Source organism: Marmota marmota, unplaced genomic scaffold, assembly GCF_001458135.2.
Source record: "Marmota marmota marmota unplaced genomic scaffold, marMar, whole genome shotgun sequence".
Taxonomy (NCBI): Eukaryota; Metazoa; Chordata; class Mammalia; order Rodentia; family Sciuridae; genus Marmota; species Marmota marmota.
Genome location: NW_025999968.1, coordinates 8,097,741 through 8,116,067, shown reverse-complemented (window position 1 = coordinate 8,116,067; position 18,327 = coordinate 8,097,741). Strand labels below are relative to the sequence as shown.

At 33.2% G+C, this 18,327-nt stretch overlaps 1 protein-coding gene across 2 annotated transcripts in view; it reads left to right on the top strand.

The window, feature by feature from the left end:
• Positions 1-18,327, top strand: part of Nectin3 (nectin cell adhesion molecule 3) — a 90,652-nt gene that overhangs the window by 47,181 nt on the left and 25,144 nt on the right. Inside the window, exon 8 of one of the 2 annotated variants that reach the window (XM_048803351.1) lies at positions 9,967-10,330. The exons of the other annotated variant lie outside the window; for it this stretch is intronic. Coding sequence (XP_048659308.1) covers positions 9,967-10,128 — 162 coding nt within the window. The 3' untranslated portion in view covers positions 10,129-10,330. Of the gene's footprint in view, positions 1-9,966; positions 10,331-18,327 lie in introns of those variants that run through there. 2 annotated transcript variants of the gene reach the window in all.

Here is an 18,327-nt window from a genome sequence, read left to right as displayed (position 1 = left end):
AGATAGCTAAGTTGGTAGAGTGCTTTCCTCATATGCACAAGACTCTGGGTTCAATCCCATACCACGAAAAGAAAAAATAAATTAGATATTATAATCAGTATATGATTGTATTTTATTTTGATGATACTTTGCATTTATTCATAGTACTAATCAGTGAAACATTTCTTTATCTGATAATTTGGTTTTAGTTGATCATCTTTGGTGAAGTGCCTGTTTGTTCATTTACACATTTTTAAAATTAAATTATTTCCTTATTGTTTAATTCTAAGAGTTCTTTATGTATTTTGGATATAGTTTTTTTGTCAGATATATGACCTGCAAATATTTTCTTCTATTCTCTTGCTTGTCTTTCACTTAACAGTAATTTTAAAAACTATTTCTACTTTTTAAATTTTATTATTATTTTTGGTACTGGGTATTGAACGCAGGGGTGGTTCTTTTGTTTTGTTTGTAGTGCTGGGGATAGAAACCAGGGCCTTCTGCATGTCAGGCAAGCACTCTACCACTGAGCCATGTCCCCAGCCCCACTTAACAGTAATTTTAAAGAACAATGATTCTTAAGTTTGATGAAGTTTCTATTTATATAACAGTGCAATGCCATACTTTCCCTCTGGAATGTGGATGTGTAGAAAGTTTTATTCATTGTGTTTTTCTTAACCAAAAGAATATGGTGAATACATTTTATAATATATTTATCATTATCCTCATTTTCCTTTTTCCTGTAAACTTTATTGCCAGTTAGGGAATTTAACAAACTAGTTTTCCTTGGTCATCAGAGTTCCTTCAGTGTGTACTATTCTCAGGAGACATAACCGTTAATGGGTAGTTCTTATCTTGAGAAGTATGGTAGTTTTTACCTAAGAAATATGGAAGTTATAAAGATTTAACCTCTCTATGTTAGTATTTTGTGGCTACCCAGAAGGTGTTACTATGTTTTTATATATTCTGTTTATCTCCCTATCAAACATAATAATTAGCCCAAGTGGAGGATTAATCATTTTTTTTTAATTTTTATTCTTTATTTGTTTGTACCAGGGATTAAACTCAGGGTTACTTAACCACTGAGCCACATCCTTAACCCTTTTTTGTATTTTACTTAGAGATAGGATCTCAATGAGTTGCTTAGGGCCTCACTAAGTTGCTGATGCTGGCTTTGAACTCAGAATCCTCCTGCCTCAGCCTTCTGAGCCTCTGGGATTACAGGCATGCACCACCATACCTAGCCTTAATAAAAAATAATAATAATAATAATAGGACACTAGTGTGTGGGACTTGAAGGAAAAATATTTTAGAGTCATGTTGTTAACTCTTAATAGAATCACATAGGACCATCAGTCTAATTATAATTAACTAAAGTGAGATCTGTTGCTATAATTTGTAGAAATATTTTAAGAAACTTTATTAATACTTATTGTATGTATAAAAGCCAGAGCTAATGTAAGGAACCTGGAGTGATCATTTCTCAACTAAGATTCTAAATTTATCGCCCTTCAGTGCTTTTGCTGGCATGAAAGTGTCTGCAAATATTGCCAGCATCACCACATTAAATATGTGACTTCCCAGGAGTTTAAATGTTTACATTTGCTTTGGTTCTGATGTTAGAGATTTTACCCAGGATCTTGCACATGCTAAGCCTGCACTCTACTACTGAGCTATTATTATCCCCAGCCCAGCAGTTGAAATCTCCATTCTTGTTTATATTTCTGATTTGTAACTGAACTGATTCAGAGAGGGAGAATTAGTTATATTATAAGAAAGAAACCAAAATAAGAAAAACATGAAGATATGGACTAATTCCTTCAGAGCTGTTTCTAATATTGGTTAAATTTTTTAATGCAGATTAAATAATTGAAGAGTTGGCTTCATATCTAGCCACCAAAATTTGATAACAAAAGTAGATGATTAAAAGAAAATCATTAAATGTTAGACTTTTAAGATTTTTCTAAATAATCTGGAGAGTAGAACATCTACCTCATACCTTTTACTGACTTTTTAATATTCTTAGCTCTATTGATACCATAGGCCTCTTATCTTCTTTCTTCCTTTTGAATCCTTAGCACTGAATTATAACAATTGATTTATTATACATATTACACATTCACTATTTGTACTCATATGTCTATTTTTTCTTTTTTTATAGTTATATTTTCTTAATCACAAGCTCTTTACAAATAAAAACCATGCCTACTGTGTCCTTTCTGACCTTTCTTGGTGTCTCATAAAATGCCCTAGATAGAGGTTATTCAGCAATTGTTGACTATCACCATAGTGAAATTAACTGATCATAAAATCAGTTTCCTAAGCAGGCTGAGGGTAATGTCAAAAATTTTTCGGGAAAGGGAAGACATGAAAATCCATATATAGTGCCCCTTCATCCTTATGTCTGTGTCAACACCTAGAAACTTGATTTTGAACAACATGGAAATTATATAGCTCTTCATTGTTTTTGGACAAGGTATCAGTTTATATCATATCAAAGTATTATTACTCTCATAATACTAGAAATGAACCTCAACTTTTTAATATTACCACCAAAAATATTTTATACTACCTAATAAGCCATAGTAAAGGCTGAAGTAATTGCTTATAAGTAATGCCAAAACTTAAAACAAAACGAAAAAACTGTTTTAGAGGTCAATGCTAATTGGGAATTCATATAGAAAGGTATTATCCTAATCATTAATTTATAAAATTGTGCTTTTACCTCAATTTTTAAAGAATTTAGTGCATTATTGCTTGAGAAGCAATCAGAACATTAAATCTTGAATGGTTTATTTTAGACTTGTGTTAAGTTCATATCACCATCAGGGAACTGTAAGTCTTAATTAAGGGTGACTCTTGATTGACTTATGAGTAAGTACAAGTAAAAGAATGATTGAAGTTAAATACAGTAAGCTAAGTAAAGTGAAATTTCAGAGGACTTACTAGTTCCCCTTTTTAAAACCTTTTTTTTTTTTTTTTTAATTAGGAGCAACTCTTTTTTTTTTTTTTTTTAAGCAACTCCTTTTTAAATTCACAGAAGTCTGGACACAGAAGTAAGCTATTTTAAAATGTCCAGAATAAAGCAACTAAATTGTTTTTCAGAATATGAACTTATTCTTTATGAATTAAATTTTACTTAGGTATTATCGATCTAATTTTACCTAGCAATTCAGTCTTGATTTTAGACTGGACAGATTGTTTTGTTGGAGTTCGTTTGACATGTTAACAATCAAAAATTGGTAAATGTCATATAGGGACTTTTGAAAGAATAATGTAAATCCAGTTTTAGTATACCTTATCAGAAATGTTTGAGACCCAAACGTGTTTCAGCTTTTGTATTTTTTCCAATTTTGGAATACTATATTTACTCAGACTTTACTGACGATCATCCTTAATCTAAAAACCTGAAATCCAAAATGCTTCAAAATCATGACACTCAAAAAAAAGATTCTGATTTGGAGCATTTTGTATTTCAGAGTTTTGGATTACAAATGCTCATTCTGCAATTATTTAAGATAAATATTTAGTACATGTCTGAACTTAACAATGTTAGTTCATTCAGTAAATTATAGTAAGCATTATTGAGTGTTTTTGTTGTTGTTGTTTAAGATTCTTCTTTTAACATAGATTCAGTCATTTTGGAGTCCTTGACTAAATTTATGGCTGATCTAAATATAGTTAGTTGCTTTCAGCAATTATTTTCATATTATAACAAGCAATACCAGTGCCAGTGAGACCCCCATGCCAGCCATAGTACCTGACTTCCAACATCAGAAACAAAAATTATCTGTTAATACTTGTAATATGAAAATGCCTGTGGGACATCCAGGATGTTGATTATTATTATTAAACTTTCCATATATATTGGTGTAGCAATACTTCATACCAGAATTTCCAGAATGTCCTGATTTTTACATATTTATGTCCTAGTGTCAATATGTATTTATGTTCATATACTCTGATTTTGAATTCTTAAGTAAGCATGGTGTCATAGTGATTTCACAGAATACTTAAACTTCCTATTTTTTAGACATTTTTCTCAGATCACCAGCTGTCACCAGTGCCTAAAGCTAGGTAGAACACTTCCCTAGTGCTCCAGATCCCTCTGTTATGCACATCCTTCTTTCTCAGTTCCATAATATGATTTTTTTTTTCCATCTCTGGTCATTCCAGTTCACAACACTCTCCCCTTTAGAATGACTTATATCTTCACTGCCTCTAAAACTTCTCAAGCTAGTAAAAGAAAGTATAATTTAGATCAAATATTCCAATATGGACTATAGTAAAAGTTCTTATTACTGATAGTTTCTTACCAAAGTATAATTGTGACAATTATCTTATCAACACATATATAGTAATATTGTGAATTGATATGTAATATATAGTTTTTAATATTTCAGTTTCATTCTCTGGTTCATAAAATAGTGGAATCACTAAAAAACAGTACAAGACATCTTTAGGAGGAGCTCAAAATGACAGATATACTGAATAAGTTAGCACCCTTTGATTTTTTAAAATATTTTTCAGGTGTCTAAAATTGGAATTAACATTTTCAGTAAAATAAAATTGTATTTAGAAACTTCTTAAATCCGAATAAATCATATCCTGATGAAGTAGTTTAAATGTTTCTAAAGACTGTATTGCTTTTTATAAAACAGAACTCAATGATGATCATAGGCCATAATACAGTTGTGCATCAGCATCCAAGGGGAATTGGTTCCAAAACTCCCTCACAGATACTGAAATTCTTGGATAGTCTGATCTCTTCTATGAAATGGCATAACATTTGTATACAACCCACACATATCCTCCTGTAAGTTTTAAATCATTTCTAGATTACTTAAAATAATACAAGGTAAATACTATGTAAATTGCTGTTATATTTATTGTTTAGAGAGTAATAAAAAATCTGCATATGTTCAGACATGTATGAACATTTTTTGTTTTTTGCATATTTTTTCCTAATGTTTTTCGTCTGTGGTTGTTTGATTCTGTGGATAGGCAACTAGCAGATATACAAGGCTGACTAATAAATTTAAATCAGAAACCTTAAAAATGCTGATAATTAAGAAATTGTAAAAGGTAATTGAACAGCTGGACAAACATTAGGAACATTTGTTCCTTCTGTGAGTTGACCATAGTCATTTGACTTACAGGCACTAAATTTTTCCATTTTCTTTATGAGTAAGGGAATTTTTCACCCACTCTGCCTTGGCAACCAAACCTGTCAGATGAGTTTCCATAGTTAAGCTACCATAATATGAATTTCGTGTTACTCCTAGGCATTGTGGTAGGCAATAGTTACCACTGGCTTTCCCCAGAGAAATATTTTCACCATTGGTTAAATTTGTTTATGGCATGCAGCCAATTTTATTTTGTTGATTCTTTGTCATTTAACCAATCCACTCAGATTCACATCCAGTAATCTCCTTTTGTTGATATTTGTTTAATTGGGAATGTGTTCATGATAAGCAGTTAGCCTTTTGGTAACTTGGTGTTGTTTTGAGAAGGAAAAAGGTCCCACAGATACATATTTATTTACATGGGCATTAAAAAGTCAATCTTAAAATTCAGATTACACAGCATTTTATTATTGAGGAGTTAAGACCCTTTGTTGGGGGGTATTATCTGGATTGGTACTTTAGGTTGAATTATTGATGCTTCCTTATAAATACTTTTGAAAAAGCATTAGGTCTATGAAAATCATTTTCAGATTTACCTATGAACCACAACTCACTATCCTTACTTTATGTGCTGATTATTACCAAATACATAAGTAACACATTCACATTCAGGATTATCCCTTATGATGTTTCCCATGACAACCAAATTAAAAAACTTAGAACTTAAAATATATTAAATTCTTTAGGGCTGCTTCTGGTTTTCAAGTGATTCAGCTTGAGCTCGTTTAGCATTTCTGATTTTTCTACATAACCAAATTTTGTGATAATTTCTTAATGTTCCATTGATTTGTAGAGTAAAATTTTTCTTTATAGTTTTAGAAAACAGTTAAGACCAGAAGGTAAACGTCACAGGAAGATAGATTTGAATACTCAGTATGCAAAAGATCTTTCTAATAACTAGGTCTTTCTGATAATGTGACTGATATCTCAGGAAGTAATGTTATTATTTAGAAGACTAAGCTGTTGTTCTTAACTATAGGTTATTGGTGACGCTGTGCATTGGGAACAGAAGTGAGCCTTAAGGTACCTTCTTGTCTTACCTCTTGAACCCCCCTCCCACCTTTTTTTCTTGAGAAAATAATATAGATGATAAATTGAAAAGTAACTTCAGTGATACTTGAGAATAAATTTGTTCTTAAATATCATCATGTGATTCTTAGTGTAACGTTTAATTATATGATTGATTAATATGGTAACTTTCCATCACTGTAACAGAATACCTGAGATAATTAAATTACAAAAGAGGTTTATTTTGGCTCATAATTTTGAGGGTTTTTCTCCATGATCAGTTGGTCCCAAATGACTTTAGTGCTGTGTTGAGGCAGCACATAATTGTAAATGTGTGGCAGAGCAAAACCACTTACCTCATGGCCAGGAAACAAAAAAGAGAAGAAGAATTAAGGGGTTGATGCCCTATAGTCCCCTCTGGTGACATACCTCCAGTGATCCACTTCATTCCAATAGGCCCCTCTTCTTAAAGGTCTGCAATTTCCTACTAGTGACATCGAAGGGACCAAACTTTCTTAACACTGGGGCTTGTAGGGAAAATTCAAGATCCAAACTATAACAGTTAGCTAATGTGTTATTAAAATTACATCTATTAAAGGTAACTAGCACTATTGTTTTCATTAAATTTCATTTGAAGAGCTGTTGCCAATTCCAGATATCAATGGGTCTTTTTAAAAGCTAGTTAACATAAGCAAAAATTACTTCAAATTTTTTTCACTTGTCTCAACATTTTCATTTTCGTTTTAAAAATAATATACTATTATTTTATAGTTGCTTTACAGTTATGACTGAGTGCTCACATAGGTACCAAAAATTTTAAATTCAGTTTGAATGATATTGTTATAGTAGCTTTAAACACGTGAATAGTAGATGAGAGATAAAACTTGCTAGATCAGGATATTTCTTGTACAATAAGTAACTTTGGAAGAATGAGAATTACTAAAGGTCTTTAAAAGGAAATGCTTAGCTTTATAACGATTCCCATTTTAAACTTATTGGCACTTTACAAAAGGTAATAATCTTAATTTCAGATGTGTAACTGGCGGTAATTATTTAAGCTATCAATCTTGTTTATTAAAAGAAATGGCATGTAAATGTATTGTTTGAAACATTTTAAATGCCTTATTATTGGTGTATGTGTTTCCATGGAAACCACAAATACCCCCTTAGAAGAATGATGTAAAATAGTAGCTTTACTTTTAAGTAAAGGCTGAGAAATTGCAGGCTGTGTTCAAGCAAAGGGAGCCACAAAACTGAACATTTTACTATGGTTATTTCCCACTGAGATATGACTGTATATAAAACTGCAACATTGTGTGTGCATGCATATACACACTGAACAAATTAATTATACTAAGACATAAAACATGAAATATGAAAAAGTGATAAGTTGGACTTAAAATTAATAACATGGTCTTTTAAAGGTACCATTAAGAAAACGAAGGCAAACCTCAGACTGGGAAGACATAACACATATTATCAGACAAACGAAATATATCCAGAACATATAAAGAAGTCTTATAACTAATTAGGAAGACAGTGATTCGTTTTTTTAAAAAATGGGCAGAAGATTTATGTAGTCATTTTATCGAAGTAAATATATTAATGGTAAATTAGTACCTAAAGATATATTCAGCATTGTTTAGTCACCAAATACAAATTAAATCACAGTGAAACACCACTACACATCCATTAGATTGGCTAAGATTAAGACAACTGATTGAACTGTTGATATTATAATTAATAACTCAATTTATCTTTTATAAGTTTATATTTATTTATATAAAAGTGATTTATCATTATTTTCCATTTTTGCTGTACTACGTGTATTTATCATTACTAAGTTCTCAGAGTACTTTATACATTAGAAATCCCCACCGCAAAATTGTCCTTAGGGACTATTCCTCATCTCTGCTCCCATTATCATTCTTATATGCAAGGATTTATAATGAATTTGGTATTTTGTCCTATAAAAAGTAACTCAAGTTTATATTTTTAAGTCCTCAACACCTGAGTAAACCTGTCCTTGGTGGTAGTTTTCCGTTATGAACTGACTACTATAATCTACTATACTTAATTTTTTTGAAAATGAGGAATGTTATGTTATGGATTACCTAACTTGTTAACAGAAGGGACTGAAAGGGCCACATATGGCAAGTCTGAGTTATTTCCCTGAAGTCAGATGCCATTTGAAGTCTTAGAGCTCAGACTTCCGCTCAAGAGAATATTTCTTTCAGCACCACCTCGAAAAGGTAGTCATCTGGCCTCAACCTAAGACGCTTTCATTAATAGTTTCAGTGCTACACAAAACATTGTTTTTTATTTTTTATAAAAAAATTGCTAGAAAATTTGAAATTTGGTCTTCTTTCAACTTATTTAATTAGACCTGATTGTGGTTGCTAGTTCATAAAATTTTCTTAATCATTTTAAGCTATCATTATGAACACATTTTTAAACCCAGTGATTTCCATGCATTACCTTAAGTGCTTAAAACAATCCCATTAGGAACTGTTTGATAGCTTTTCAAATAGTTATAGTTTGCTAACCTTCTCTCACCATATTTTTTAAAACCAGTTTGAATGCATCCAATGTTTTTATCCACTTCTTGTATAATTTACCGTCATTCTGTGTGCCCCTCTCCTCTTCCAAACTGAAGCTTAATATTCATGAATCATGTTGTCTTTAACAAAAAATCCTTATGGTTAAAAGTGCCAAGTGAATTTGAATTGCAAACTTCCCTTTCCTAATCCCTATACTTCTGCTAACATGGTGTGCTTCCATTTATGTGCATATATGTATTTTGATAGCCTTTTGTTGCATTCTTTCAAACACTTTTCATATAATTGAATTTGTTAGCCTTATTATGTTTATCTCCATTAAATTTAACCTTTATTTTAAATGAATATCTTCAACCTGTTTTGTTTGTTTAATACAGTTAAGGTTCTGAACTTTTGATTCTTTAGTGCCCTAATCTGGTATGAGAATCAAGAAAATAAAAATGAAAGAAGACAGCAAAGTTTTCCTGGGTTATCAGCTACTATAATATTATTTACTATAAAATCACTTACTATAATATCATTTTCTCTCTATTTAAGGGTATTCTGCTACTATTTTAACTACCCCTTTTTTACATGATTTTTAAATATTTTACTTTGTATACTTTTTACTATGTGTATCTTTTTCTGACCAAAAAAGATATTCACATTCATGTATTTCCTAATTTCAAAAATTATTTCAAATTTAAAAATTAGAGCTAATAGGAGGGAAAAATTGGAAAGTAATATAGGAAAGATCCATTTTTGAAAACAGGAATTAGAGAAAGAATGAACTCCTTTCTCCAATAATTTTTAAAGTTAAGAATAAGTGCATGGCTTGGGAGGCTAAGGCAGGAAGATTGCAAGTTCATAGCCAGCCTCAGCAGTTTAGTGAGGCTCTACGCAACTTAGAGCCTGTCTCAAAATAAAAAATATAAAGGGCTGGGGATGTAGCTCAATGGTTAAGAACCCCTGCATTCAATCCCCAGTACCAAAAAAAAAAAAGGAAAAAAAGTGTGAAGGTATAAAGTTTAAAGTGGGATGAAAAGTAAAATATGTATAGAATTTTTAAAGTTTTCCAAATGCCATCCGATGACATAGAGTATGTTATACTAATGAGGTAATTAGTTTCAAAGAAAACTCGGTGTCTAGGGTGTTAGTCTAGTACCACACTAACCATGTTTCTGGTGGTTTAAATGCTACCGTTTGGCCTCTGTCATCCAGGATATTATTTTCTCTCATTAATTTATCCCACTTAGGTATCAGCAGTACCCACTGTCATGCCTGGGCAAAAGAGAGTAGCCATCAATGAATTCTTCAAGGATGCCAGAGTTCCACTCATGAATGCACTTCATACAGAAGTGGTAAAGGAAAGTTCTCAGAACCCTCTGAAGGACACAGTTAAGGACTGGTTAACATGATAAATTATGTTATCTGCTTACATGATAAATCAGTTATCTGCTTAATTTTACCTTCATTTAACATGGGCCTGGATTTTAGTCAACCTGCTACTATCAGAACCATACCAGTCGCTCAAACTAATATTTTGAACCTAGAATCTCAACTTAGTATGTCTATATAAACAGGTTTTAAGTCAGCATTATGTTCTTTCCACCCTGATTCCAGGCTATCAGGAGGCATTTTCACTTACGTTCTTAAGATTTCTGTCTCTATAAATTGGCAGTATCTTACAATGTATGTAGGTATCACACTTTTTGGTTTACTTTGATTTATTCCCCTGGGGTAAATTAATTTAGAAAGCAAACAGTTCCTTAAAAAATAATATTAAAAGGAAACCTCATCTCCATTATATGCAACTAAAAAAAAAAAAAAAAGTTGGCAACCCCAGATACAAAAATCATTTAGTTTTCTGTTGTTGCTGCCCCACTAAACTTAAATGTATAATGTATAGCCGTTTTATTACTATCCCTTGTGATTCTGGGATTGACTGGATATTACAAAGTAGTTTTTGTTCTGGGTTTCTCACATTTGCAGTCAGATGGGAGCTGAGGCTGTAGTCGTTTGAAGGCTTACTCATATGGAGTCTGTATAGAAAGACTCAAGTAGCTGGGGGCTGGAACAGTTGATGTTCTCACTCCCTGAGGATCTCATTCTCTATGGTCAAGTTAGAGATCAGTTATCAGCTGAGTTACCATCACTTCCACCATACCCTAAATGTTGAACCACATGAGATAAAAGGCCTGTTGAGATAAAAGGCAAGGTGACAAGACTCTACCTCCTAATAGGTAAGTGGCAGTACTCTGGAAGGGCTCAGGTGGCTGGAAGTAGTATTGAAGCAATTTTTAGAAAAAATACAATGTTTCCTCTATTCTCTAGTGTCCAAATTGTCTCGAAGCATGAAAATATGAAATTAAAAGGATGAATAAATATTAAATATTATAAGGGGTGGAATAAATATTAATTTAGGTAGGTAAATCTTTGCAAGGTTTGTAATGTCACTTTAAAGTCCATTTACAGTATATTTGCATTGTATTGCCATGTATCAGTGAATTGCCACATTTGGTGACCAATGACACACTGAAGAAAAAGATTATAATGCTGATAGGAAGGAATTACATAAGGAAGATGGGATTTTAGGTGATTTTTTTTCTTCTCCATGCAGTATCATAGCTGTGGTTATTTAGAAAAATAATATTTTGATAAAAATGATTTCCTAGTTTCATATATGAATGGAAGGGATATATAAAGGAAATTGATTACTCACAATGATTGACCAAATTGGAAGAGAGGCAATGTTGAAGAGCCAGGAACAATCTCAAAGTAAATCTTAGAACGAAAAGTCAAATAAAATTAAGGAATTACTATGTGTGAAACAAAAAGAAAATTTACATACATAAAATGAATGATGTGAAAGAGTTGTATTTCAAAATTTTGGTAGACATCAAATATTGGAAACTTAACCAGAATTAAGATTTGAAAATTAGCAAAATACCATAGTTCCAAGAGTCATGTTTTGTAAATCTGTACCTTGTATTTATGCTTACAAGATATCTTCTTATTATTTGTATAAAATTTAAATATTTAATTTCATCTAACATATTAGTTAAATATTTAGGTGTTATTCCTTAAAGCCGTCTCTCATGTGGAATTTCTTAGCTTTCTTTCTCTCCTCTGTACAATATCATGTCTATACTTAGTTTTGCACAGTCAGCTTTCAAAAGAATCTTTTTTCTCTGTATTCCTACATCTACAAATAACTGTGGCTGAAATACCAGTACTTGATCATGTGTGTTGGTTTCTTATGGCTGAATCAGCAAAGTAGCACAAACTGGTCATATTCTGTCACAGTTCTGAAGATAGAAGTCCCAGGTCCAGATGTATGTAGGCAAGGTGTCTGCAGGCATTGAGGAAGGCATCGAAGAAGAATTTGGTTATTGCTGGGAATCCTTGGCATTTCTTGGTTTGTTGTCCTCACATGCCATTCATAGAAAGAGAACATCAGTCATTGGGTTAGGGCCCAAACTAATCTGGCATAACCTGATGTTAACATGATTATGTTGGCAAAGACCTTATTTCCAAATAAGGCCATATGCTAAGGTCCTAGGAGCTAAAGCTTGGACATACTTTTTTGGAAGCCATATTTAAATGATTGGACATGTCATACCTGTTCATCTTTTATTGTCAAAATTTTTACTTTTAAAACAGTTGTGCTTAATTCTAATCAGGAAGCAGATAATTCTTTCAGAGGGTTCTTTTTATAGCCTACATTGTGGTACCTTTGCCATTGAAGTTCTTCAGTCAAAAGGAGTTGTCCACATAGCATTTTATCTTTAATACCTAGTGAATATGATAACTTTCTTTAAAACTGGTTTTCCTAAAAGAACTAGACTAAGTAAAAATTGACAGGGTCTTTGAAGGAAACGTAAGAAGTTCGAAGCTGGCCACACTGCCATCTCTGGCTATTGGCAAAGAGCTGAGGAAGTCTAAAATTCTGGTTTTCCTAGAGGGCTACCTTGGATGCTTCATACTTGCTTGTAAACTTGAAAACCTTTACAAATAAGCAATTTTGGCTACTTTGCATGAGCATCACTCACCTATAGCTTGTAAGTTGCACAATAATGAATTAGTGATGATTAAGATATTCTATTTCAAGAACCATATTTGGGAAATTGCCTAGTCTGTTATAGCCAAATATGTTGAATAAAATAATTTTAAAAGCTTTTCTGAGACTGAAATTATATATATGTGTAATTTTACATATTATGTAATTATATATACACATATATAATAATATATATATAATATATAATATTTGCTTATTTTTATCTTCATGTAGGATTTTTTAAACTGAGTATAAACTTTTTAAGTGATCTTATTTCATTTTCATTTATGTTGCAATAACCAGTTCTTAGCTATCCATAAGAAGAGGGATAATACAAAATAGAAGTAGTTGAATTCTACTAGTAAAATTCAGAAACCAATAACCCGATTTCATCCTCTAAAACAGTTTTTTCAAAGCTACTAAATGTGGCAAAACGTAAGTCCCTCTTGTAGAAATCAGGATAGGATATGAGTGGTTTTGTTGCAGGCATCAACAACCCCCAAATTTCAGGGGCTTAAAAAAACAACAAAAAAAAATTATTACATCCCCAGTTCTGCCGCAGGACTTGGCAATATTCCAGGGTACCTTTCCTTCTTTTACTGAATCAGAACTGCAGTTTCACATTAATGCCTGCTTCTACCAAAACAGGGAAAGTGCCAGTTGGAGAATTGAGCCCCTGCAATTAAATACAACTCTATTTAAAGCAAGTCACACAACTAGAAGGGGGTGGAAAATAAAATCCTCCCGAGTGTTCATAAAGAAAGGAAAATAACATATCGGTGAACAGTACATATCCACTACCCTTCTTTTTAGATCCCTGTCCACTTTCTTACGATAAGATCCACCAACTAAGGAATAAAATGAGCAGCAAGCAAACTATCAATAAAACTAACCTACTGGTTTTCTTTTTAGAACCTTTAGAAGTCCCTCATCTGACCTAGGATATGACCATAGTATCTATTTCCTGGGTTGGAATTAAGGCTAGGACATCAGTCTACGGAGAGTGACTTTCTTACATTATTTCTCCTCTCTGTGCTTACCTGGTATTCATCTGATTCAGATCCTCTGGAATCCCATCATGGGAATGGATTCTCAACATGTTTGAATACTGCTTTTGACAGTCTTAGAGAAAATGTTACTCACTTGATGGTAATAGTCCAAAGCTTTATGTTCATTCTCTCTGATTGTATCCCAAGCCTTAGTAATCTTTCTTTTCAGAATTTGCATCAAAGTATATATACTGTGTACACATGTGTACACATAATGGAGGAACAATATATAAATAGTACATATATGGGGTTTATAGTATCTAATATACACACATATAGATCAATGCCTATAAATGGCTGAACCAAATGCACACATGGGTGATTCACCCACTTGAGCTAAGGAATTTTGCATTCTGTAATCATGTTCATTTGTAAAATTGAAAGTCAATTAGTTATGAATTTCTGTAATGAGTCAAAATGTATTTAAAAAGATTACTCAACATCTGGGAAATATTTTAAGGACTGAAACTATTGGACTAATTGGGGCTATTTTAGGGGTAGTTGAGTCAGAGTTTTCAACTGAAAGGGACCTCAGAATGCATTTTCTAACCCCTTTTTGTCTTCTAAGTACATAATTAGTGTCTATAACAACATGTGATTTCCTCTAATATTGAAAATTAAGATAGTAGTTATTCTTTGAATAAAAGGTAGCCATAAAGAGAATGTGAATTTCTTTTAAAAACTGACATTCTTTTTCATATTTTTGTTATAATTAATAAAGGCTTGAATTTTTATATTGAATATAAAAGCTGGGTACAAAGTAGAGACAAATTAGAACATCCATAAAGAAGTTAAAAATAATCTGTGAACTGTATGAAATAATGAGAGTTGCTAAGGATTGTTAAGTGGGGATTAGAACCTTTGAAGGTGAGCAGTCCCCTTTCCTTGTGGTGTCTGTGATTCTCCCCTTGTGTGGACTTCATAGTCCACTTGAAGGTGGACTATTCTGGACCAAGAGAAAGCCAAACACATCAGTGTTTCTGATCATTAGAAAGAATCCCCCTTTTCACAAGCAACACAGATCAGCATTCTAATTTTAGACAACTCACTTTTATTTGTTGTATATCATATGCAAGCCACTGTGTTAGGTACTTTATAGTAGCCTTCTGTGTACAACCAAAGAAGAAAATAAAGAAAAAAAAATGTTTAAATATAAGAACTGTCACAGTCCAGAGGGGAGTTATTAATTCCAAGAAGACATTACACAGAGTCATTTGAAGTTGGTTTTTAAAATAGGAAGAATTCCAATAAGTCGAGAAGAACCTAGAGGATATTCTAAGAAAGCAGATAGGTAAGCAGAAGCAGAGAAGCTAGACATGCTCACACCCAAGCACATGGATACATGCATGCATGTATAGACTTCCCATTCCTTGACCCTTTATTTCTATTTAACACACCAGATACATATATTGTCTATTGTTGTTCTGTCCTATTAGAATATGAAAATTCTATTAGGGCAATGATTTTTGTCGGCCTTGCTGTATCTTTGGGCCCTATTTCACTTAGTTCCAGGATCTGAGGTGAAGCTGTTACTTCTCCATTAAAACACTCAATGACAGGTACATTTTATTTTCTGTCTTGACTAGCTACAGAAAAGATATCTAAAATCTTGAACAATTATGGCAATAGTTTTACATTCAGTTGAAATGATTAAATTGCAAATACAAATTTTCATACACATGTATCAGATGAATCCCTTAGAAGTGAGAAGTCATGGACATATGGATTTTAATTTTGGTAGTTGTTGCCAGTCAATTTATACTCCGTACACACGTACACTGTCACCAATAGAATGTGAGAGGAAAGCGTGTCATTTAGTTCATTTATTAGCAGGCTCTGCATTTTAACAAGATTATTGTTGTCTCTCTTAAATGGTATATTGATCAATTGAAAGTGTTCTTGTGTGGCCCTTCTGTCTGAAGTGTGAATTCTTATCCACTGATATATTGGGGTGAATTTGACTGTTTACATATTAAATTAAATCGTCTTCAAACTTTTACCCTTCTCACCATAAAGCATAAATCCCCTGCTCTATTCTTTATTAGACATGGGGATAAAAAAAGGTAGAAGGTAGAGGGGGACCATCAGTAAGGATAAGGTGGAAGTAGGTTGGCGATAAAGAGCTAAAAATTTTAATTTAATTATTATATTGCAAATAATATTTATTATTTACTGAGGTGTACCTATACCAGGCACTGTTGTGAGCACTTTACCTGAACTATATCATTTAATCCATGCAGTCACCCTCTTATGTAGGAATTACTATTTTCTCCTTTCTGTTGATAAAGAAACTTAATCCTTTAGAGGGTTGTTAAAATTGTTCAGTGATACTTGTCAAAATATAATTAGAAAGATTTTATTCAGGACCATCAAAATAGGAATAGTCTGTCTACAACTGGATCTTCTAGTAGGGGAGAGAGATTGAGCTCAACACTGAATGCAGCATGCACAAGTAGGAATTATAGCAAAGGAGCAGAATGGTAGTCGGGGAGGGGAGATTACCAAGAGGAAACAGAGAAGGAGGATTCTGGTTGAACTGACGTAATGGGATCCTCTGGGAGGATCAGACATTACTGGTGGAGTGGTGGGAAATGAGGAAGCTGATTATATATCTCTTGTGATCAGATATTGGGGTGGGGATCTTGCCAAACTGACTTTCAGAGATTAATATTCTCGATTTTTACAAGTAAGCACACAGATGGATTTAGGACAGGGCTCAGAAGGCTGACTAAAGTTTGGTCAAGCTAGAGTCTTTGTCAGGTAATTTCTCCAAGGTCATCTCTAATAGACAGCTTCTAATTTGAGGTAATTCTTTTCCATGGAGTCTACCAAATGAACATATGTTAGTCCTAATATAGCTTGCACTTATTTAGCATTTTTCAAATCTAAGGCATTGTTTTAAGGGCTTGGTGTGCATTAACTCGTAATTCTCATAACCTACCTTCTGAGGGAGGCACTAGCTATTACTCTGCTTATTTTTGGATGAGCAAACTGAAACTCAAGCATTAAGTCAGTCCATAGTATCACCACCTGGAGAGGTGGGAGAAGAAACCTGGTAAGTGTAGTTAAAAAGCCCACTCTATTTTCAGTACAGGAAAGATCACTGGCCTGTGAGTCAAGGAGCGTGGACTAGGATTTGTGTCCCACCTCTTCCATGAGTGAACACTTCGGGAAATGTTTTCACCTCCCTGGAACTCTTTGCTCATGGGAAAAGAGGGGATTTGTTTCTGGGTAATTCCGAGAGCCTGTTTACACTGACATTTTAGAATTTCTGAGATGAAAGGGCTGAGCAATTTTGCTCCTTCTGATGCTTCAATTGTTGAGGACAATCTCATGCTTCAGAGGCTCTGTGCCTCATAGTTGCTGAGGTTGTACTCAGAAGATGCTCAGCTGCTGCAATTTAATACATCATCCTTTCCCAACACATCAGGTGCTTTTGTGTCTCTACAGGACAGAACTCTATGAGCCTGTGCATGTTGACATTTTAAATATAAGGAAATATATGATCCTACTGTTCATATGGGTAGAAGCTAGTAAGAAAACAAATTGAAAACAGGTGTGTGTGTGTGTGTGTGTGTGAGAGAGAGAGAGAGAGAGAGAGAGAGAGAGAGAGAGGTCATCTGATAAGTCAAAAAAGATAGCACTAAAATGTAAGCACATGTGTTTTCTCAGAACAACTCCTTTTGTCATCTGGTTTCCTCTGTTAAAGGTCTGTTGAACAGATTTGTAGCCATGTGCTTGAGGTAGATGATGTATGTTACAGCATTTCATAAAATAAGGAGGCATTCAGTTGTTTTGCTGACATTCATCATCTAAATATTCTTGAGTGAACTGAATTCAGATTCAAATAAAATGGTATTTTAAAATAAGGAAAATGAGTAGTACTTTGTTACGCTTTCTTTTTCCCCCCCTGGACACTTGATATATTTTATGAATTTTTATGTAGATTTTTTTTACTCCTGTGCTGGGAATTGAACCCAGGTCTTCACATATGCTAAGAAAGTGCTCTACCACTGAACTACACCCACAGCTCTTTCTATTTTTTATTTTGAGACAGGGTCTCGCTAAGTTGCTTTAGCCTAAGTTGCTTTGAACTTGCAGTCCTCCTGCCTCAGCCTCCCAAGCGTCTGGGACTACAGCAGTGCACCACAATTCCTGGTGAAATGCAGTATTCTTTTAAAAAACCAAGCTACAATTGAAAGCAAACAATTATGCCTTTTTCTTTAATACACAGGTGTTGTTCATTTGATGTGTTATCCATCCTGGGTCTGTTAGGAAAGCAGAACTCCTTTTGCAAGTGCATGCCACTCTTCTTTATTTTTTTATTTTTAATTTTTTATTGTTGGTTGTTCAAAACATTACATAGTTCTTGATATATCATATTTCACACTTTCATTCAAGTGGGTTATGAACTCCCATTTTTACCCCGTATACAGATTGCAGAATCACATCAGTTACACATCCATTGATTTACATATTGCCATACTAGTGTCTGTTGTATTCTGCTG